Raw genomic sequence first — 21,561 nt, 5'->3', positions numbered from 1 at the left:
AATTTTCCATTAGGGGTGACAGAAGTTAACACTACCTTCATCCATGGTTCTGCCTCCACCTGAAGAACGTTCCTTTCAGAGTTCTCAAACCATGTGACCCTAACTTCTCAGGGTACCATGCTTTCTAAGTTCTCTCTCAACTCTATATTATCTTCACTCCACAACTAATGGGATTTCTCTGATCAGGTGCTGATGCTGAATTCGGCCAACTTGCTTGGTCAGTCACTTTCATATCATTGCTAGATTCGGTGAGGCTGTCTCTCACTTCATAAATCTTTACAGTTGGTTATTCTCAACTTGTGCAAGGATTTCTAGAGGAGGGTTTTGTTAGCATGCATGGGAATTACCTGGGAGGACCTGCTGAAACTCAGATTCTTGAGTTCCTGCCCTAGAGATTCTGTTAATTGGTCCAGGGTGGGGTCAAGGACTCGCAGTTCTACCCCCAGGTGATGTAGATTCTGCCAGTCTGCAGAGAACAGGCTTCTAGGGTGTGACTGCCAACCGTGAGCCCACCCTCTTCCTTCCAGCTCTGATGCATTCCATACTTAGACAGTATTCCATTCAGGCTGACTGTCATTTTTTAAAAAAGTGAACCCCATGGTTTCCATTCACTAGCACAAAAACTTTCTTTGAGCGAGGACTGTTATTTAGAAGATAAGAATGCCACAGAAGGCACAGGAATTTGAGGTTAACAAGGAACAGTCTCCTGAAAATACTAAGTGGAAGATCAAGAACAAACATTTAACCTGATTTAAGTATAAAACAGACCTAACTGGCACAGGCTGTATTTTCATGAAACTTAGGAGTCAAAATCTGATTAGAATCATAAAACAGTTCCCTCATGCAGAGAGAAAATATTGGGAGAGACTATTTCCAAGCTTGATACCTATCAAAAAGGTGGAGCTTCAGTGTCATCCCGCTGTCGTGGATGGGCAGAAACAACCACGTCTACGGCTACCATAGGGTTCAGTTTTGTGCTTTTAGAATATTGATTCAAACCTGCAGTGAAAAACTAATTTGAAACCACATACTTTTTAAAAAAATTCATATTTTAGACTAGTTCATCAATCACCTGGACCCCAGAACACTGAGTTTTGTCACCTCAGAGCATTAACCTCATGTTATATTTCCAGGAACCATGGGCTGCTTCTGGTGACAGCACTTCCCTTTCAAGCACACTTCAAGGAGAAAGGTAAGAAAGCAGAGAAAGCAGCAGCAAGCAACATAAGATCAACACTTAAATCTACAGTAATGCAACCAGGAGGGTAGGTCCCTCAACACTTGACTAGAGGCTCCAGAAAAAGCGAAGTTGAGACACCTGCCTGGGGTCCAGTCAAAAGGGGGAGAAACCTGATGCTAACCCTAGAAATTCAGTACAAGAGTTGCTCTCCATTTGCCCTAAGAAAAAGAAAATGCACCCACCCTCATCATTAGAGCGTTATTGGAAGCTTCCTTACCAATACGAGATTTAGCATATAAAGAATTTCCACCCATTACCTTAATTCTGGAAACATTAAATAATGCTTAAGAAGTTTTCAGGGCTGGCCCCATGGCTTAGCAGTTAAGTGCACATGCTTCGCTGCTGGCGGCCCGGGTTCAGATCCTGGGCACGCACCGACGCACCGCTTCTCCGGCCATGCTGAGGCCACGCCCCACATACAGCAACTAGAAGGATGTGCAGCTATGACATACAACTATCTACTGGGGCTTTGGGGGAAAAAAAAAAAAAAGTTTTTAATGACGTGGGAAGATGCTTACGTCAAAAAGTGGAGGAAAACAGGTACAGGGCTATAAATATCCTACGATCTTAACATAAAAATGTACAGGAAAAAAACACCAATATTTTTACCAGAGGTTACCTCTGGGAGGTAGGGTTATGGGTAATCTGTATTTATTTCTATTCTTTTCTCTTTTCCAATTTTCGACAATGAGAATATATTCAGGAAAAAACATTTTTTAAAAAAGGAGAGAATGAGGGCTGGCACCGTGGCTTGGCGGTTAGGTGCGCACGGTCTGCTGCTGGTGGCCCGGGTTCAGATCCCGGGCGCGCACCAACGCACCCTTCTCCGGCCATGCTGAGGCCATGTCCCACATACAGAAACTAGGAGGATGTGCAGCTATGACACACAACTATCTACTGGGGCTTTGGGGGGAAAATAAATAAATAAATAAAATCTTTAAAAAAAAAAAAAAGGAGAGAATGAGAAAATGAGAGAGAGAGAGAGAGAAAGAGAGAAGCTTTCCTTCTTTCAGAGCAACTATTCCAGAAATAGAGTAATTTGAACCATGTGTAATTTACTCACAAATGGTTGGCAATAAGGAAAGAAGACACGCTACCTTTAGCAAAGTTGTATTTATAGGATTCAGGCGAGAATTGCATTCAACCTTAAAAAAAAAAAAGGAGAAAACAATTTCACAAACTGCTAGAAAAATAAGAAATAACTTGGCATGAGAATGATCTTCCAACATCAACAGCTCAGTTTGGAGATGAGTGAATCAGCCAAAGAAAGTACCAAAATACAAAGTGGGAGATATATTTATAGGATGCACTTTATATCTGATATTTCTGAGTAGATCTAAAAATCTGACTAATTTCATTTTCTGAATCTGTTACGAGTCTTTAAAGAACTATATGTTGAATCTAATTCCTCCAACTCATGGGGGCAAGTTACCTACTTCTTTAAAAAGTGAACTGGATGGGACCCTCTCCTGCTGGGGTCTTGATGGCTTCCCAGCACAACTGGCCCCACTGACAGAGCACTGTGCACTTCCCCGGCCCATTTCTCACCCCTTTCCTGTGTCCTGGGGGGCAGTGGGTTCGCCTGACTCTTTTCTGCCTCAAGGTGTCTGACTATCGCGTCTAAAGTTAGTCCCTCTATGGTTTTTCCCACAGAGCAGTCATCATACCTAAGAATTATATATAAGAATTATATATTATATATGTATATACATGTTTGGTATCTTATACTCTTATATCCACGAAAGCAGGGATCTCAAAGAAAATGTTTGGAGGTGATAATCTCTAGGTTCATCAAAATTTTATGACTAATTTGATCAGCTGGATCTCTTCTTTTACACATGCTTGCCAAGAACACATATACAAAACTCTGTGCTCTGAGTGTGAAGTCGAGAGGGGAAAAACATAATAGAAGGCAGAATGAGATCACCTCAAAATTTCACACCTTAGCTGAGTACAGAAGGATGAGCAGGATTTCTAGAGGTATAGTAAAAAGGGGTGGGGGGCATTGGAAGACTTCCAGAGTCGGGGGAACATAAGCAAAGATGCAGGGGATGTGACGTGAATGTGCAGGGCACGTGTGGGGTTACAAGGGCAGCATGGTGTGAGGATCCACTGCAAGGTGAGGGTGGGGACGCAGACTGGGGCTGACTGTGGAAGGCAAGAAGGTATCCGAGGTGACAGGATTCAAGGTGTTTTAGGAAATTAACCAGCAGCGGCCTGTATGACAGACTGCAGAGGCAGCAAGCCAGCTGAGTTGTTGTTAAAATTACCAACAAGAACTAGTAATCCAGATGAACTTTTGCTCTGGGGACTGCTGATGGGCAGGCATACAAAACTCTTCTACAATCAGGGGATGATGTAAAAGCCAGGATCACCACATCACAGCTTTTACTCTATAAAAATAACAATGCAGGCAGTGATAAACAAACTTACCAGTTTTACTACAGAATATGCATTAACTCTAAAGAGTAGAATTTAAAAACTGGATTCCTAACTGCCAGGCATAGTGCTTAGAACACAGTAACTATGCAATAAATATTTTCTGGAAGAATAACTCCCAAGTCTGGGTTTAATCATGCTTTCCTTGGTTCACTACTTTGCAATTTCTATAACTTTATAAGAAGTATCAACATCTGGTAGGCCAAGCACAATGGTTGGTTTTTGCCATGTCTATTCTCTCCTCAGCTCCACAAATGCAGACTCCATTTTATTCATTTTTGTATTCTCCATTGCATCACGCAAAGTGGAGATGCTCAAAAAATGATGCTGAATGGATAAGTGAGCAATAGGTAGCAACAGTGACCAGAACTTGTGGCGTTTCTTCCTGCTCTTCTATGCACGGACAGCCCCCTAATCTCTACCAACCTGAGAGATAAAATGCTCTCGCCGGGGAGCTAGGTTTGAATGTGTCTAGAAGAGCATCTACTCTGTGGTACAGATAGGGCTCCCGAAGTTCTTCTCTATAAACATTGAAGGTGTGGAAATTAGAAAAAAACCTTATCCATATTGGCCAACCTACACAGTCTTGAAAAACAACTGGAAATGTTGCTTTAAATCCATTCAATTTCAAAAAGACAAATAATTCAGCATTATTACAGAATTCTGGTACGGGTATTTTCTAAAAAACAATACTATTTTCCTGTTTCAAGTACACGTTTACGAAAAAATGTTTTTGACATATTTTTGTAGCATGTATCTCCACCATTTTAGCCAGAAAAGACTGACCTTTACAAAACTCCTTGATGAATTGGGATCATCACTATGATTTGATTACCTTGGGAGAATTTTTTTTTTTTTGGACTTGAAGGTTATTTGCCTCTGTGCTCAAGCCACGCCATGTATTTTACACCAGACAGAATGTTTTACAGGGCACTTCAGGGAGGTGTGAATATATTCTATCGTCACATCTATCTCAGCCTACAAACACTCCTCCTGCCCCACAAACCTCACCTATGCCAACACCTCTCATTATATATTAGACTCTGTGATAATAGTTAAAATAAGAAATATATATTTGGTTTTCATCACCATTCCTGGCACAGAGCTCCTAAAAACCCTTGGAATTTCCAAAGCAAAGAGTCATAAAGGTGTCTTTTGTAATGTTAATGAGATGACTTTTGGAAAGCCCCTTGGTCACCTAAGGATGGGGGCTGGTTGCCAGAACCAACCAAGTGATTAGAGGGTTGGAACTTTCAGTCCCACCCCCTGACCTCTGGGGAGGGAACAGAGGATGGAGACTGAGTCCAATCACCAGTGACCAATGATTTAATCAATCGTGCCTATGTAATGAAGCCCCATAAAAACCCAAAAGGTGACCCATGCAAGGTGGCCCTGAGACTGGCGGGCTCACAGAAGAACACAGTTCAGGGAGCTTCTGGCTGGTGAACACATGGAGATTTGGGGAGAGTGGCACACCTGGGGAGGGCATGGAAGCTCTGCACCTTTTCCTCATGCCTTGCCCTATACATCTCTTTCATCTGGCTGTTCCTGAGTTATATCTTTTTATAACAAATGGATAATCTAGTAAATAAAATGCTTCTCTGAGTTCTGGGAGCCGCTCTAGCAAATTAATCAAATGCAAGGAGGGGGTTGTTGGAAATTCCAATCTATAGCTAAGCTGGTCAGTCAGAAGCACAGACTTCTGAGGGAAGGGGCAGTCTTGTAGGACTGAGCCCTTAACCTATGGGATCTGAGGCTATCTCAAGGTAAACAGTGTCAGAATTGAAGTGAACTGAGTTAATTGCTTGATGGTGGCGAAAAAACCCACACATCAGAATTAGTGTCAGAACTGTAGACTCCCGCGCCGGCCCTGTGGCTTAGCGGTTAAGTGCGCACACTCTGCTGCTGGCGGCCCGGGGTTCGCATCCCGGGTGTGCACCGACGCACTGCTTCTCCGGCCATGCTGAGGCCGCGTCCCACATACAGCAACTAGAAGGATGTGCAACTGTGACATACAACTATCTACTGGGGCTTTGGGGGAAAAATAAATAAATAAAATTAAAAAAAAATAATAATAATAGAAACTAGTGCTTACCAACTGTTTCTAGTGTGTCAGCAGTGTGCTATACACACTTTATTGCATTATTGCATTTTAATCTCATTTATCTTCATAACATTAGTACATACTCACCACAGCCTCAACCGCAGGTGAACTGTCCCCTACCACCAATAAAGTAGAACACCTGAGGAAAGAGAAAGTAAGAGGTGACACTCCGCAAAAGCACACACGCCCACTGAACACTGCACTCGTCCATGAAAGGCAAAGATATTTAGCAACTTGGTGGGGAAACTGAGGGACTTACTTTAACGTCTTTGATTTGTTATCATTTTGGCCCAGCATGGGTCTTTCAATCTCCAGGTCTCTGCGTCTAGAAATACAAAGGAAGCAATGCCCTTTTCAGGTAAAATCATGGCAACTCAGGTTATTTCTGGGTGGTGAAAACCCCAATGTATCAAGGAATGTGAAAACTATCTTTCCTTCACACCTCATGAGAGAAGGGGCCCTTGTGTGCTTTGTTCACAAGCAGCCATTTCAGTGGCCTCCTGAGTGGTACAGAGCAAGAATGAGGCTCTGGCCTTAACACTGAGGGAGGGACTCTGTGGGACGCCAAAAGGAAGCAACTTCAAAACTCAACTACTCGCTACTGAAATCCTCAAGTCCTAAGTGTTTGATTTTCCAACTAGTTAATAGGAATAAACTCCTTAAGAGAAGGGGAACTTTTTGGGGGGAACATTTTCCTTGTAACTAACATAGTTTAGTGCAGTACTTAATAAACCTTTCTGATTTCAGCTAAAAATGAGGTTCTGTTATTTAGAGGAAGGAGCTAGAGAGACCAGGTTCAAAACCTGGCTTTGTTACTTACCGGCTGTGTGTCTTTGGGTAAGTTACAGCTGACTCATTTCCTCAATCTTTTTCCATGACCCAGAAAGCTACAAGGAGCTAACATTTTTACCTCTTATCCCAAGATAAGAATCAGGCTCTCTCAGTGACCCGGGGTGGGGGGGGGGAGATGTGACAGTAGGTTTTGGAATACACAAACAAAAGAGAATTTACCAGTGTCCACATGTTACTTCTGCCTGACGACAAGATATCTTCAAAGAGAAATGGAATCAAGACTTCTATCCTTCGCCTCCCCTACACGCATTTTTCTGTGCGACCTCAAATTACTTGTGTTGTTGTGTGTGGACATAATTTAGGTACCCAAAATGGCCTTCAGTTCATTCATTCTTCTTGAAAGCTGTCATATCTGTCTGAAAGCCCTTCCTCTTCCATGGTGGTGAAATAGCATGCAAGCAATCCCATCACACAACACTGGAAGAAGTAGTTTATTTCCCCTTCCCATCTCCCTTAAATGTCCATTATCTTCTTAGACCTGGTCTGCATTTAACTGAAGGAATAGGAAACAACTGTACCCATTATAGGAACCCAGGAAGAGCTGTAGGTTTTCTTGGTTGATGTCTTGCGCAATGTGCAGTCTGTAGGTTTGAATCAGGTCAAGGTTGGCCTGCAACTCTTCCTAGAATAAATGAAAGAAGACACTGGTAAGCTTCTGAGCTATAGTACAAGCCCTTCTTGTTTGCTTTGCATTCTCAATGCCTAAAGCCAAAGCTCCCTGCCCATGATGGGAAATGGGGCAGAGCCAGGGCCTACTGACGTACTGTTAGACTGAATGGCTAAAATCTTTTTCATCTGCATCAGACTGGTTCAGTGCCTCATTCTGTGTTGGATGAGGGCATCAAAGAATCTATGATGGAAAAGGCTGGTGATCAACTCCAGGTCAAGCACAAAAACTTGGGGTAGACTCTGAACATGCTTACCTTTGGCACAGTGGACACTGCACTAGACTTAGACTCAAGTACTACCTGTGGGACTTAGGTCACCTAACCATTCAGAACCCTAGTTCCTTATTTGTGTTTTTTTCATGTTCTGCCATTTCTCATAAAAACAAAATAGTGTCTGTAAAATGAAGATAAGAACCAGCTACCTGACAGAGCTATTTTAAAGATTAGATAAGAAAAGTTATATGAACTGTAAAGTATAAAATAAATGGAAAGTAACATTTCCCTTAATAGCCAAAAATCTGTATAATTAACTTATCTGTATCCTCACCGATGTAATCAGTGTACTACCTATTTAAAACTATCATTTAATAATATACATTATAGAATTATATTCCATTTATATTTTAAGTCAATTTATCATTTATTTAATCTTATTACCAATACTATTAAGGGTATAAAATACAAGAGAAATAAAATGGTCTATACAGTGAAAAGCGAGTCTCCCTCCCCACCATCCACTGTCCAATGGTCCCTCTCTTTCTGGCCTTCTCAGAGGCCATCAGAACCAGCTGCCAGGTTCTTGTGTACATAAGCATATATTACATATGTGTACACTCTCCCCACTGCCTCCCAGTAAGCACTTTTAAGCTGAAGGGAAAATGTTTGCCTTGGAAGAAAGAAGTGTATCAGGGATAGTGAGAGTCAGCTAACCCAGGGCAGTGTGTCAGGATCACCATCAAGCCTTGTAGAGACACAGAGATGAGAACAATTGTTTCCATTCTCACTACCACATGGGTGAAGCAAGCCAAGAACACAGTTGGAAACTGACCAAAGGGATCAGAGTCTACCTGAAATTAAAGGGCACTGGAATCGCTCCAAGGAAATGTGGTAAATGCTAAATATATTGTAATAAGAAAAGTAAACAATAAATGAAACATGCAGTAATTAGAAATGAAATGATCTAGCCAGCTCCCCCTTGAAAGTCTGGAGAGGAACTTGAGCAGCCAAGTTTGAGATAAAAAAGGGAAGAAAGGATATTGGTATAACAGGGGTAAAACTGCCTTAAGTGCTAACGGAATGTCTTAGGCAAGGCTGTAAAGTACAAATTGCCCCCGACCAATCCACCTTTTCTTTTCAAACAGAAATTGTAGTCTGCTAGACAGAGTGTTCAATACCTTGCTTTTCCAGCTAAAGTATGGTAGAGATCATTTCTTATCAGGACGTATGGGGCTTTCTTGTTTATTTATACCACCTTTTTCTCCACACCCTTACTAGTACAAATGGCCACTCGTTTTGATTTTCGCTAATTTAATAGATTAAAAAAGGGATATCACATTGTGGGTTTTTTTCTCTTATTAGTGAAGATGAGATTATTCATGTTTAAAAACCTTATTTGTGTCCATTTCAAGGCAATAAAAGCAATACAAGCATTTGCTTGCTTAAATTTTAAATGAACTCTTCAGCCTTGTGACAACCCATTGTCAATGACCTCACATATTTTTAATTAAGCACACATTATGTATATATTGTGAGGATGTTCCTGCTTTATAGAAATCATTATAACTCTGGTCTTAGCATCCTCCTATTTAAAATGGTGTTTCTAACATATTCAAACGTAAACACCTCAAAGCCTCATTCCTCCACGTCTGTGAAAAGGCTTCAGAAGTAACTGCTTTGGCTAATCAACCTCCTGCTGGTACGCTACACCAAGTCTCCCCCAGGTTACTTAACACCCCTGAATATGTCTTATAATTCCTTCCTCTTTGCTTTGCTATTCCCCCTTCCTGGAATGATCCTCTTCTTCCTCAAATCTACAATGTTGAAGTTTATACATTCTTCAAGGCCTCGCTGGGATACCTCCTCTACCTTGAAGCCTTCCCTGAAGGGAACTTCCCTCTGAAGAAAACCTCTCCTGCCTTTGAATTCCTCTGGGCCCCTCACAGCGCCTCTCCTAAGGTACATGGTAGAAAGAGGAAAGCTTCGCAGTCAGGCACATCTGGCTTCAAATCTCCTCCCTTGATATGTCATTAGCTGTGATGGGTGAGGTTCAGGGCAGGCCGCCCCAAGATGTGCCACTCTGGTATGCGGATTATTTCGAGCTGAAGACAATAAAGGCTCAGAAGACTCAGAAAGAAACTTTGACCTCCGCCCCCACTAACTGCCTAAAAGGATTTAAGATAGAAGGCCTGTCCTGATGGCAATGGATATCTCTGGGTATGGATAGACTGGGAAGGTCCTTGCTAAACCCATTCTTATCAAAGCTCTGAAAACCAAGTAATAGTAGAAGTTACCCTTCGTAAGAAACATTTACATTTGTAAGGGAAATCTCCATTTGTAAAGGCGTCTCCCTCTCTGTACCAGGAAGAAGGGGAGATGACCTTATCTCTAGAAACTCTTATCAATGCAGAAGGTGAGGATTTAAATCTGCATACTCTTGTTTACTGTGCTTTTCTGGTAATCTCCCCTAGCTGACTCTCCCCACCCCCAACATCTTCCTTTGTTTTTACCTGAATACGCTATTTAAGATGAGAACCTCCACCATTTCGTCAAGTTACTCAGTTTCCCTGGTCTCTCCCATGTATACATGTTATAAAGCTTTGTCTGATTTTCTCCTGCTATTTGGTCTCGTGTCAATTTAATTTGTAGCCCACCCAGGAAGGATGCAGAGTGGGCAGAGGACACTCTTCCTCCCCTACAGCTGCTGACCTTGTGTAAACCAGTTCATTCCTCACCTGTAAAGTAGGAATAATACAATTCTCATTATGAGACTGCATATTAGATTGAATTAAGGTATATAAAATGTCTGTCTGAAATTTGTAGGTGTTCAATGAAAGGTAATTCTTATTACTTATCCCTTTTTACCTGTGCTATAAAAGTATTTCCGTATATCTCATCTCCCATAGAGCAAGCTCCTGGAGAACAAGGGCCATACCTTATATACCTTTGTTTTGTCTCTCCCAGAACACTTAGCATGGAATTTTGTGAAGTGGTTTTTAAGGTCTGCAGTCAAAACCAAGCATGCTGTGTCTTCAGGAAAGTATCCACTCTACCCAGCATTATGTAGTGGAAAGATCATGGTTTTTGAGACTTCCAATTAAAGGTGTTGGATTAAAACACAGCTTTACTCCTTCCAGAAAAATCATAAAAATAACAGCAAAAATTTTTCTTTATAAGTCATAAACTCCTAAGGACAAAGACAACAGGAAAAGTGACAATAGCAATAACATTTTGAAAGTGGGAAAGCAGAAGGAAGACTGTAATCACTCATTTAGCAGACTCAATAAGGCTGCTAGGCTGGCAGGGAAGAGAGTGAAAGAAATCAGTGAACACGCACCAAGGAGCCTGAAAAGGCTCAAGAATTGTCATTCGGCGCCAGTTCTCTCTGCAAGCAGAGGGTAAGATGGGGCTAACAAAAGAGAATTAGTTGAAAGTTATGTTTGTAGAACTAAACTAAAATGGAGTCACTTATGTCAAGGACAAAATGGAAACAGTCAATACAGGTGCATAAAGGAAACTTAACCTAACCTTACAGGAATTTACAGCTCCTCTCAGAAATCTGCAGAGGACACCAGCCAATCCCCAAATGCCACATCTCTTCGTGCCATCTGTGGAGTTCTTTGTTCTCCTGACTCTGCTACCCTGATCCAAATAAGAAAGAAGACCACGAGGCAACCAATCCACTGAAAAAGTCAAATAACTTCTGCATTTATCCCATAAAAATCCCTTAGCCTGTGACCAACTGGGAACTCATTGCTCCTATAGCCTTGAGTTTCCTTGTTTGCAGGTGGAAAGCCTTGCAAACTCATCTGTCTGCTTTGTTTTATTCAGTATGCGGTTTGTTTTTTGACATTTCTATTAAAGACACAACATCAGGAAGGCATAACAATTAAAATACATGGAGGAAGGGGGCCAGCCCAGTGGCGTAGTGGTTCAGTTCGTGTGCTCCACTTGCACGGCCCGGGGTTCGCAGGTTCAAATCCTGGGCGCGGACCTACACGCTGCTTATCGAGCCATGCTGTGGCAGGTGTCCCACATATAAAGTAGAGGAAGATGGGCACTGATGTTAGCCTAGGGCTAATCTTCTTCGCAAAAAAAGGAGGAATGGCAACAGATGTTAGCTCAGGGCTAATCTTCCTTACCACAAGAAAAAAAAAAGATACATGGAGCAATCAAACAGAATTGAAGGGAGAAGTAGACAATTCAATAATAGTTGGTAACGTTAACACCCACATTCAATAACAGAGCGAAAAAACAGGCAGAGGATCACAAAGAAACAGGAGAACTGAACAATATAAACCACCAGACCTAACAGACATCTATGGAAAACTCCATTTAACAGCAGCAGAATGAATACACATTCTTCTCACGTATACATGCAACATTCTCTAGGATAGACCATATGTTAGGATATAAAACAAATCTCAATAAATTTGAAAAGGAATGCAATATTAAGTATATTAACTGACCACAATGGAATGAAATTAGAAATCAATAACAGAAGGAAATTTGGGAAATTAAACAACATACTCAAATAACTAATGGGTCACAGAAGAAATCACAAGGAAATCAGAAAATACTCTGAGATGAATGAAAATACCAAAATTTATGGGATGTAGCTAAAGCTGTTTTTAGAGGGAAATTTATAGCTATAAATGCCTGTATAAAAAAAGAAGAAAGATCTCAAATCCATACTATCCTTCCACCTTAAGAAACTAGAAAAAGAAGAACAAACAACTTAAAGCAAGCAGAAGGACGGAAATAATAAAGATTAGAATTGAAAGAAATAAAATAGAGGGCCGGCCCCGTGGCTTGGCAGTTAAGTGCGTGCGCTCCGCTGCTGGCGGCCCGGGTTCGGATCCTGGGCGTGCACCGATGCACCGCTTCTCCGGCCATGCTGAGGCCGCGTCCCACATAGAGCAACTAGAAGGATGTGCAACTATGACATACAACTATCTACTGGGGCTTTGGGGGAAAAAAATAAATAAATAAAATCTTAAAAAAAAAAAAAAAAGAAATAAAATAGAGAATAGAAAAATAAAGAAAATCAATGAAACTAAAAATTGGTCAGCTGGACTGACCAAATAAAACAGAAACAAGACTCAAATTACTAAAAACAGGAATGAAAGAGGAGAAATTACTATCAGCTTTACAGAAATAAAAAGAATTATAAGGGAATATTATAAATAATTGTATGCCAACAAATTAGACAACTGAAATGAAATGGACGAATTCCTAGAAAGACACAAACCACTTAAAGCATTTTAAGAAGAAATAGAAAAATCTGAATAGACTTATAATAAGTAAAGAGATTAAATTAGTAATATAAAAACTTTCCACAAAGAAAAGCTTTGGCCCAGATGGCTTCACTGTGAATTCTACCAAATATTTAAAGAAGAATCAACAGTAATTCTTCCCAAACTCTTATGAAAAATAAAAGAGAGAATACGTTTCAACTCATTCTGTGAGGATAAGTATTACCTTGACACCAAAACCAGACAAAGACATCATAAGACAACTACACACCAATATCCCTTATGAACATAGACACAAAAATCCTTAACAAAATACTAGCAAACCAAATGCAACAACATATAAAAAGGATTAGACATCATGAGCAAATGAGATTTATCCTAGGAACACAAGGTTGGTTCAACACACAAAAATCAATAAACGTAACACACCATATTAAAAGAATAAAGGACAAAAGTCACGCATATCTCTCAATAGATACAGAAAAAGCACTTGAGAGAATCCAACATGCTTTCATGATAAAAACACTCAACAAACCAGGAATAGAAGGGAACTTCTACCTGATAAAGGCATCTATGAAAAATCCACAGCTAACATCATACTCAATGGTGAAAGACTGTATGCTTCCTCATAAGATCAGAAACAAGACAAGGATGCCCACTCTCGTCACTTCTATTCAACATTGTACCAGAGGTTCTAGCCAGGGCCTAGAAAGTTCTGTTTAGGTAAGAGAAAGAAACAAAAGGTATCCAGATTGGAAAGGAAGAAGTAAAACTGTTTATTTGCAGATGACATGATCTTGTATATAGAAAATCCTAACGAATCCACACAAAACAATTAGAGCTAATAAATTAGTTCAGCAAAGTTGAACGATACAAGATCAATATACAAAATTAACTATATTTCTACACATTAGAAATAAACAATTTTAAAATGAAATTAACAAAGCATTCCATTTATAATAGCACCCCAAAAATAAAATACTTAGGAATAAATATAACAAAAGAAGTACAAGACTTCACTACAAAACGTTGAAAGAAATTTAAAAAGACACAAATAAATGGATAGGCACTCCATGTTCATGGATTGAAACAATATTGTTAAGATAACAATGCTTCCCAAATTGATCAACAATACAATTCCTATCAAAATGCCAGTTAGCTCTGCAGAAATGGACAAGCTGGATCCTAAAATTCATACGGAAATGCAAGGAATCTAGAATAGCCAAAACAATCTTGAAAAAAACAACAAAGTTGGAGGACTCACACTTCCCAACTTCAAATCTTACGATAAAGCTATAGTAATCAAGACACTGTGATACTGGCATAAGGCTAGACAAATAACAGTAGGATAAAAATAAGCGTTCCCAAATAAACTTTTACATTTATGGTCAACTGATTTTCAACAAGGGAGCCCAGACAATTCAATGGGCAAAGAAGAGTCTTTTTAACAAATGGTGCTGGGAGAACTGGATTTCCACATGCAAAAAGAATGAAGTTGTATTCCAACCTCATATCACATACAAAAAATTAACTCAAAATGGATCACAGACCTAAATTTAAGAGCTGAAACCATAAAACTCTTAAAAGAAAGGACAGGAGTAAATTCATGACCTTGGATTAAGCAGTGGTTTCTTAGATATGACACTAAAAGCATAAGCAACAAAAGAAAAAGTAGATAAATTAGATTTCATCAAAATTAAACACTTTTGGGGCCGGCCTGGTGGCACAGCGGTTAAGTGCACTCGCTCCGCTTTGGTGGCCTGGGGTTCGCAGGTTCGGATCCCGGGCGCGCACCAACGCACCACTTGTCAAGCCATGCTGTGGCAGAGTCCCATATAAAGTAGATGAAGATGGGCACTGATGTTAGCCCAGGGCCAATCTTCCTCAGCAAAAAAAGAGGAGGACTGGCATCGGATGTTAGCTCAGGGCTGATCTTTCTCACACACACACACAAAAAAAAAAAAAAAAAAAAAATTAAATACTTTTGCGCTTCAAAGGACACCACCAAGAAAGTGAAAAGACAACCCACAGAATGGAAGAAAATATTTGCATATCACATATCTGAAAACTTGTATCCAGAATACATAAAAAACCTCTTGACAATATGTGTATAAAATACATAAAAAACAACTTGATAATAAAAAGATAAATAACCCAACTAAAAAATGGGCAAAAGATTTTTTTTGTGTGTGTGTGTGAGGAAGATCAGCCCTGAGCTAACATCCATGCCAATCCTCCTCTTTTTTGCTGAGGAAGACTGGCCCTGGGCTAACATCCGTGCCCATCTTCCTCCACTTTATATGGGACACTGCCACAGCATGGCTTGACAAGCAGTGCACCGGTGTGTGCCCGGGATCCGAACCCGGGCTGCCAGCAGCAGAGTGCGCACACTTTACCACTACACCATGGGGCCAGGCCCTGGGCAAAAGATTTTAATAGACATTTCTCCAAAAAAGATACACAAACGGCAGATACATAACACCATTAGTCATTAGGGAAATGCAAATCAAAACCACAATGAGATACCACTTCATACCCACTTTTTGTTAGTGCTGTTAAGTTGATTCTGACTCCCTAGTGACCCTATGCATAGCAGAGCTAAATTGTGCCTGGTCTTTCTGTGCCATCCTCTCACCTTCTGGTACTATATCAAACAATGCTCTGCTGCTATTTACAGGGTTTTCATCACCAAGTTTTTTATGAAGTGGGTGGCCAGGTCCTTCTTCCTCGTCTACCTTAGTCTAGAAGCTCCACTGAAACCTGTCCACCATTGGTGAACCTGCTGGTATTTGAAACACTGGTGGCGTAGGTTTCAGCATCACAAGAACATGCAGCACTACAGTATGACAACCATCAGACGGGTGGTGTGGTTCCCCCCGACTAGAAATGAAACTGGGCCGGGGCAGTGAGAGTGCCGAATCTTACCACCAGACCACCATTACACCCACTAGGATGGCTATAATCAAGACAGACAACATCAAATGTTGGCAAGGATGTGGAGAAACTGGAACTCTCATGCATTGCTGGTACTATTGTAAATGGTGCAGCCACTTTAGAAAACAGTCCAGCAGTTTCTTAAAATGTTAAACAGTACCACGTGACCCAGCAATTCCATTCCTACTAGGTATATACTCAAGAAAACTGAAAACATGTGTCCATACAAAATCTGTATATGAATGTTCATAGCAGAATTTTTCATAATAGCCAAAAAGTGGAAACACCCAATGTCCATCAAGTGATGAACAGATAAACAAAATGTAGTATATCTATACAAGGAAATATTATTCAGTCGTAAAAAGAAATGAAGTATTGATACATGCTACAGCAAGGATGAACCTCAAGAACATGTTAAATGAGAGAAATCAGGGGTCTGCCCGGTGGCGCAAGTGGTTAAGTGCGTGCGCTCTGCTGCGGCAGCCCGGGGTTCGCTGGTTCGGATCCCAGGCGCACACCGATGCACCGCTTGTCAAGCCATGCTGTGGCAGCGTCCCATATAAAGTGGAGGAAGATGGGCAGGGAGGTTAGCCCAGGGCCAGTCTTCCTCAGCAAAAAAGAGGAGGATTGGCAGATGTTAGCACAGGGCTGATCTTCCCCACAAAAAAAAAAAAAAAAAAGAAAGAAAAAAAAGAAATCGGACACAAAAGGCACACGTTGTATGATTCCATTTATATGAAATGTCCAGAATAAGCAAATCCATAGAGACAGAAAGTACATTAGTGGTTGCCAGGTACAGGGGGAGGGAGTGACTGTTAACAGATACGGAGTTTCTTTTTGGGGTGATGAAAATGTTCTGGAATTAGTGTGATGGTTGCACAACTCTGTAAATATACTAAAAACCACTGAATTGTGTCCCTTAAAAGCATGAATTTTATGATACATGAATAGTTCAGACCTAGCAATTCCATTCCTAATTGTAGACCCAAGATAGACTTTTGTACCACAGGGGGCATGTACAAAACTGTTTACGGTCATCCAGCAATAATATGGATGAATCTCAGCAATTTTAAGTGAAAAAATTCCCCAAGTTATATCAGCACCATATGGTTTTATAATTATAAATACATATATAATTTTAAAGACTACATATAAATGCGGCAAGACTGTCATAAAGGAAAACAAAGGACTGATAAAAGATGATGGTTTTCTGAGGATTCTTGGGTGCTTATTATATTATTAAAAATAACTAGCTAATCAACTAAATAAAAATGGGCTATGCATGGACCAGTGATGAGGGTGTATCATGAACCAAGGACTATGATTATTCTAATTATCTGCACCCGTAGTCCAATGGGAAAAAAGCAAAAGGCAGCCAGAGCTCCAGATCTGGGGGACTTCCCTTGCATTCTGGGGGACTTCCCTTTTCCCATCCCAGGAGAATTCTGAAGGTTTATTCTCTGGAAATGATAAAAGACAAGGTCTTTGATCTGGGAGACCACAGGCCCAGGTGGTAGTAGATATACCATACTGAAAACAGGAGGGTTAAGTGAAAGTTTAAAGTCTGAATGTTGAGGCCCTCCACCTTTTTCTGCACTTGGGTCCAAGAATACTAACGTTAGTGTCTGGTGCATAACCTCAAAGTTTATCTGGGGAATCTCACTAGTCCCAGAGAAAAGACATAACTAAAGCTGTTGACATCAGGGATTCCCCAAGGAAATGGCCCACAGTGATAAGCGTCACCTGGTGCACACGGGCCTTTTAGCGATCCATCCTTATTACACATGGACAGACAGCCAGGGATCACCAGCCATTTCGGTAAAGCACCTACACTAGTTATCAATTTCTGGTTTCTCAGCCTCAGATCCACCATTCTTTGTAATTCTGGAGCTAGACTGCATACACGTTGTCCCTTTGCCAGTCCTTTTAAAAAACTGAGCACAGAGGCCAGTGGCTCAAGGTGTCAGGAACCCTCCAAGACCAGCTGCAGCCACACCCACAGCCCACACTTTCCCCACTCACCTGCAGCCTCTGCAGCAGCTCAGACCTCAGTGTAGACAAATGTCTCCGTCTGGGGATTGGCTCTACAGACCAGTTATGGCCCTCACCCTCTGGCCAGTTTCTTCACTACTGGCTGGCCGTGTTTCTGTGGAAACTGTGCCGTCTTTGAAGAGGACAACTCTCAGTTTGGTGGTGGGGCTCAAGTCGGTCCTTAGTTCCTTCAGGGTCCACACCCCCTCAGCCTAGAAGTAGTAGCTGCTATTTTCCATCTGCTACTTTTGGACCCTCAGAGTCCTCTTTTACCCCTTTGAGAAGTAAACCACTTTCTACTAGTTCATAATATTTTATTGCAAATTTTCATTGCTCAAAGTGTGTGGTTTCTGTCTCCCGACTGAACCCTGCAGAAACAGCCCACAGGATGGAGAAAGCGTGACCTGAAGGCTGCTGAGATGAGAGTCACCAGGCCTTCTGTATTCGAGCTGACTCCTGTGCTAAATTAAAAAAAAAAAAAGCCAGAACTTGGAAAGAAAGTGCCTTCCTGTCACTGTCACCTTGTGGTGTCCCTCCAGTGTCCTGTATTTACAAATTCTAACACTGTCAGCTGGTAAAGCAGAAAAGTTGTACAGAAAAAGAAAGCAGTCATGGCTCAGCTCTGAATAACATTTACATAGTATGATAGCGTAAACTGGAAATTAATCTGATGCAAATTATGTTATATTGGGAGGATGGAGTAGAGTGGTGGAAAATACAAATGGGGTCGAGTGTGTGTGTATGAGAGAGTGACAGAAATCATCCTCCATAATGAAATGCCAAAAGATAATGCCTACAACTGAAACATCAACAAGTAGAAATATATGCATATTTAGAGAGATGGAGGCAAACAGAATTGAGTACGTACGTTCAAAACTACCCGTATGAGAATGTTCACTGGAGCTTTATTCACAATAGTAAAAAAAAAAAAAACAACCCCAAAACTAGAAACAACCCAAATGTTCCTAGGTGAATAAATAATCTGTGGTATATTAACACAATGGACTGCTACACAGTAATGACAAAGAATGAACTACTAACACACAGAATGACATGGACGAATCTCAAAGACAGTAGATTGAGCAAAAGAAGCCAGACTCAGAAGAGTCAACACTGCGTGATTCCATTTATATGAAGTCCAAGAACAGGCAAACTAACCTACAGAGGCAATAGAATACTGAATACCTTGTTTGGGGAGGGGGATTAGCAAGCAGGTAAGGGCACGAGGGGACCTTTTGAGGGAAATGTTCCCTATCTTGATTTGGTGGTGGTTACACGAGAGTATATGTATATAAGAGGTCACTGAGATGCACTTATGATTTAAGTTCTTTACTATACGTAAGTTATACCTCAATTAAAAAGAGAGCAATACGGAAGCAAAACCCAAAAGAATTAAAGTGGTTACCTCTAAGAAGCAGGAAATGGGATGGGTAGCAGACTCTTTGTAATAAGCCCTGCAGAACTTCTCTACTCTAAAATACATGTGAATTTGTAACTCTGATAAAATATAACCTAAATAAAAGAAAAGAAGGACTAGGAACTCTGGAGTTAGCTGACCTGGATTCAAAATGTCACCAGTGTACACCCTAAGCAGCTTGAAGGAAGTTTAAAGGTGCTTAATAATCCTTCAAGGTTGTTTTTCAGAGCTATGCTGGGAAGAGATACCAGCGTCAACTGGCCTGAACCAGATGGAGCCCCACTGCAAGGGCAGCACTTGCACAGATGGCAAGGAGATTATGAAAAGATGTCCTTTACTTCATCTTCATACTAATACTATGTGAGAGCATGTTTTCAGACTGTGCCTGCATGAGCACCAGCTAATATCCGCCTCTACACGTGATGACAAAACTTCCCTTTTAAGTATTCATTCCCCACCTGAAATAAAAGATACCTGCTTCCCTTTGTTCGCTGAGCTCCGACTCTGGAAACGATTCCCCATGGTCTCCTGTTTGCTGCAAATAAACTCTACTTTGTGTGACAACTACTTCTGGAGGAGGCTCTGATTTTAACTTGCCAAGAAGCGAACCCACTTTGGTTTGGTAACAAAATGTCAGCTCCATCACTTGCTCTCTGGACAATGGTGGCAAGTTATGTTGCTCTCAGTTATGGGCCTCAGTTTTTCCATCTTAAGTTTAATAGAACCATGTGTAAAATAACTGAGTTTGTGCCTTAAAGCACTTATCAAAGTGCTGTACACATAATGAGTACCCAGGAAATGCTAGTTTTCTCCTCATCTATCATTTTCCTTCCAATAATATTTAAAATTAACTACACAGACTGCAGTTGAATGTACATTACTCCTACTTATATTGTTCTCATCTTCCCACTCCAGACACCTCACAGCCCTCCAGCCTCATTGCTCATTTATTCTCTCACTCCTTCATAGATCATCTGTGATACTGTGATTTATAATAAGAAATATATATTTGGTTTTTGTCCCTGTTCCTGGCACAGAGCTCCTAAAACCCTTGGAATTTATGACAGCCATAAAGGTGTCTTGTTACCTTAGGGAGGGGACTTTTGGAAAGCCCCTAAGTAACTTTGGGACCAAGTAATTAGAGGGTTGGAACTTTCAGTCCCACCTGTGGGGACGGGGGAGGGGTTAGAGACGAAGGTTCAATCACCAATGGCCAATGATTTAATCAACCATGGCTACGTAAAGAAGCCTCCATAAAAACCCAAAAGCACAGCGTTTGGAGAGCTTCCGGGTTGGTGAACATGTGGAGGTTCTGGCAAGCTCCGAGAGGGCATGGAAGCTCCAGGCCCCTTTCTATACACCTTGCCCTATGCATCTCTTCCATCTGGTTGTGCTTCAGTTACATCCTTTTATATATAATGAACTGGTAATCTAGTAAGTAAAATGTTTCTCGAGTTCTGTGAGCCGCTCTAGCAAAATCAGTCAAACCTAAGGAGGGGGTCGTCGAAACTCTGATCTATAGCTGGTCAGTCAGAAGCACAGTGTGACAACCTGGAAGGGACTGGCATTTGAAATGGGGGATGGTGGCGATTGCCGAGAACCTTAACCTGTGGGATCTGATGCTATCTCCAGGTAGACAGTGTCAGAATTGAGCTGAATTGTAAGACATCCAGCTGGTATCTGAGAATTGCTTGGTGGTGTGGAAAAAAACACACATTGTAATTGGTGTCAGAAGCATATCATCCAACTCACTTTTCCCTCTGAAAAGAGGACTGGGGTCCCCTCTCCCACCCAATAATTATCCATATAACTGTCATTTTCTCTGTAGACTTCAGTTTTCTTACCAGTAAAACATGGGAATTGAACAAAATAATGTCTAGCGTTCTTTCAGCCCTAACATTTCATGGTTTCTTTTTTCTCTGAAATTTCTATTTCTGTAAAGCCTTTCCCAGACCTCATTATGGCTCTAAAGATGTTTGGTGAGGCACGTGATGTTGTCAAACATTAACAGATGGCATGCTGCTTACAGGGAACAGGTTGGGGGGTTGGGTGCTGCCTTCTCTCATTTCTCCAAAAGCTAAGAGCCATGTGGCACTGACTTAATGCCTCTCCCCTAAGATTGGCCTTTGCTGGGCCACATGCATCTCACAGTGCACTGGAAGTGCTACCCGCTGGGAACAGGTGAATTCTAAGGCACCCCATCTTTCCTGAGGTAAATAAGGCTTTGAAGGCAAGCCAATAAACACAGCTCTCCTGGTTGTAAGAGGCACTTACCTGCCCAAAGTGATGAGCCAAAATAATGTCCACGACATTGGTTGTCAAGCCTGAGAGCTAAGAAGATAAAAACTCTGTGTCAAAATTTATCAAGCTGTCCACTTAAGATTAGCGCACTTTATTGTATATAT

At 41.1% G+C, this 21,561-nt stretch overlaps 1 protein-coding gene across 6 annotated transcripts in view; it reads right to left on the bottom strand.

Annotated features, from left to right (window-relative positions):
• Positions 1–21,561, bottom strand: part of NDRG3 (NDRG family member 3) — a 75,362-nt gene that overhangs the window by 4,363 nt on the left and 49,438 nt on the right. For all 6 annotated transcript variants that reach the window (XM_058562751.1, XM_058562752.1, XM_058562753.1 and 3 more), the window contains 5 exons: positions 21,431–21,487; positions 7,154–7,257; positions 6,043–6,108; positions 5,871–5,922; positions 2,338–2,385 (listed from right to left, as the gene is read on the bottom strand). In XM_058562751.1, coding sequence (XP_058418734.1) covers positions 2,338–2,385; positions 5,871–5,922; positions 6,043–6,108; positions 7,154–7,257; positions 21,431–21,487 — 327 coding nt within the window. The remainder of the gene's footprint in view (positions 1–2,337; positions 2,386–5,870; positions 5,923–6,042; positions 6,109–7,153; positions 7,258–21,430; positions 21,488–21,561) is intronic.

This window comes from Diceros bicornis, chromosome 19 (assembly GCF_020826845.1).
Source record: "Diceros bicornis minor isolate mBicDic1 chromosome 19, mDicBic1.mat.cur, whole genome shotgun sequence".
Lineage (NCBI taxonomy): Eukaryota > Metazoa > Chordata > Mammalia > Perissodactyla > Rhinocerotidae > Diceros > Diceros bicornis.
Note: the sequence above shows the minus strand (reverse complement) of the source record. Positions and strands in the feature narration are given on the sequence as shown.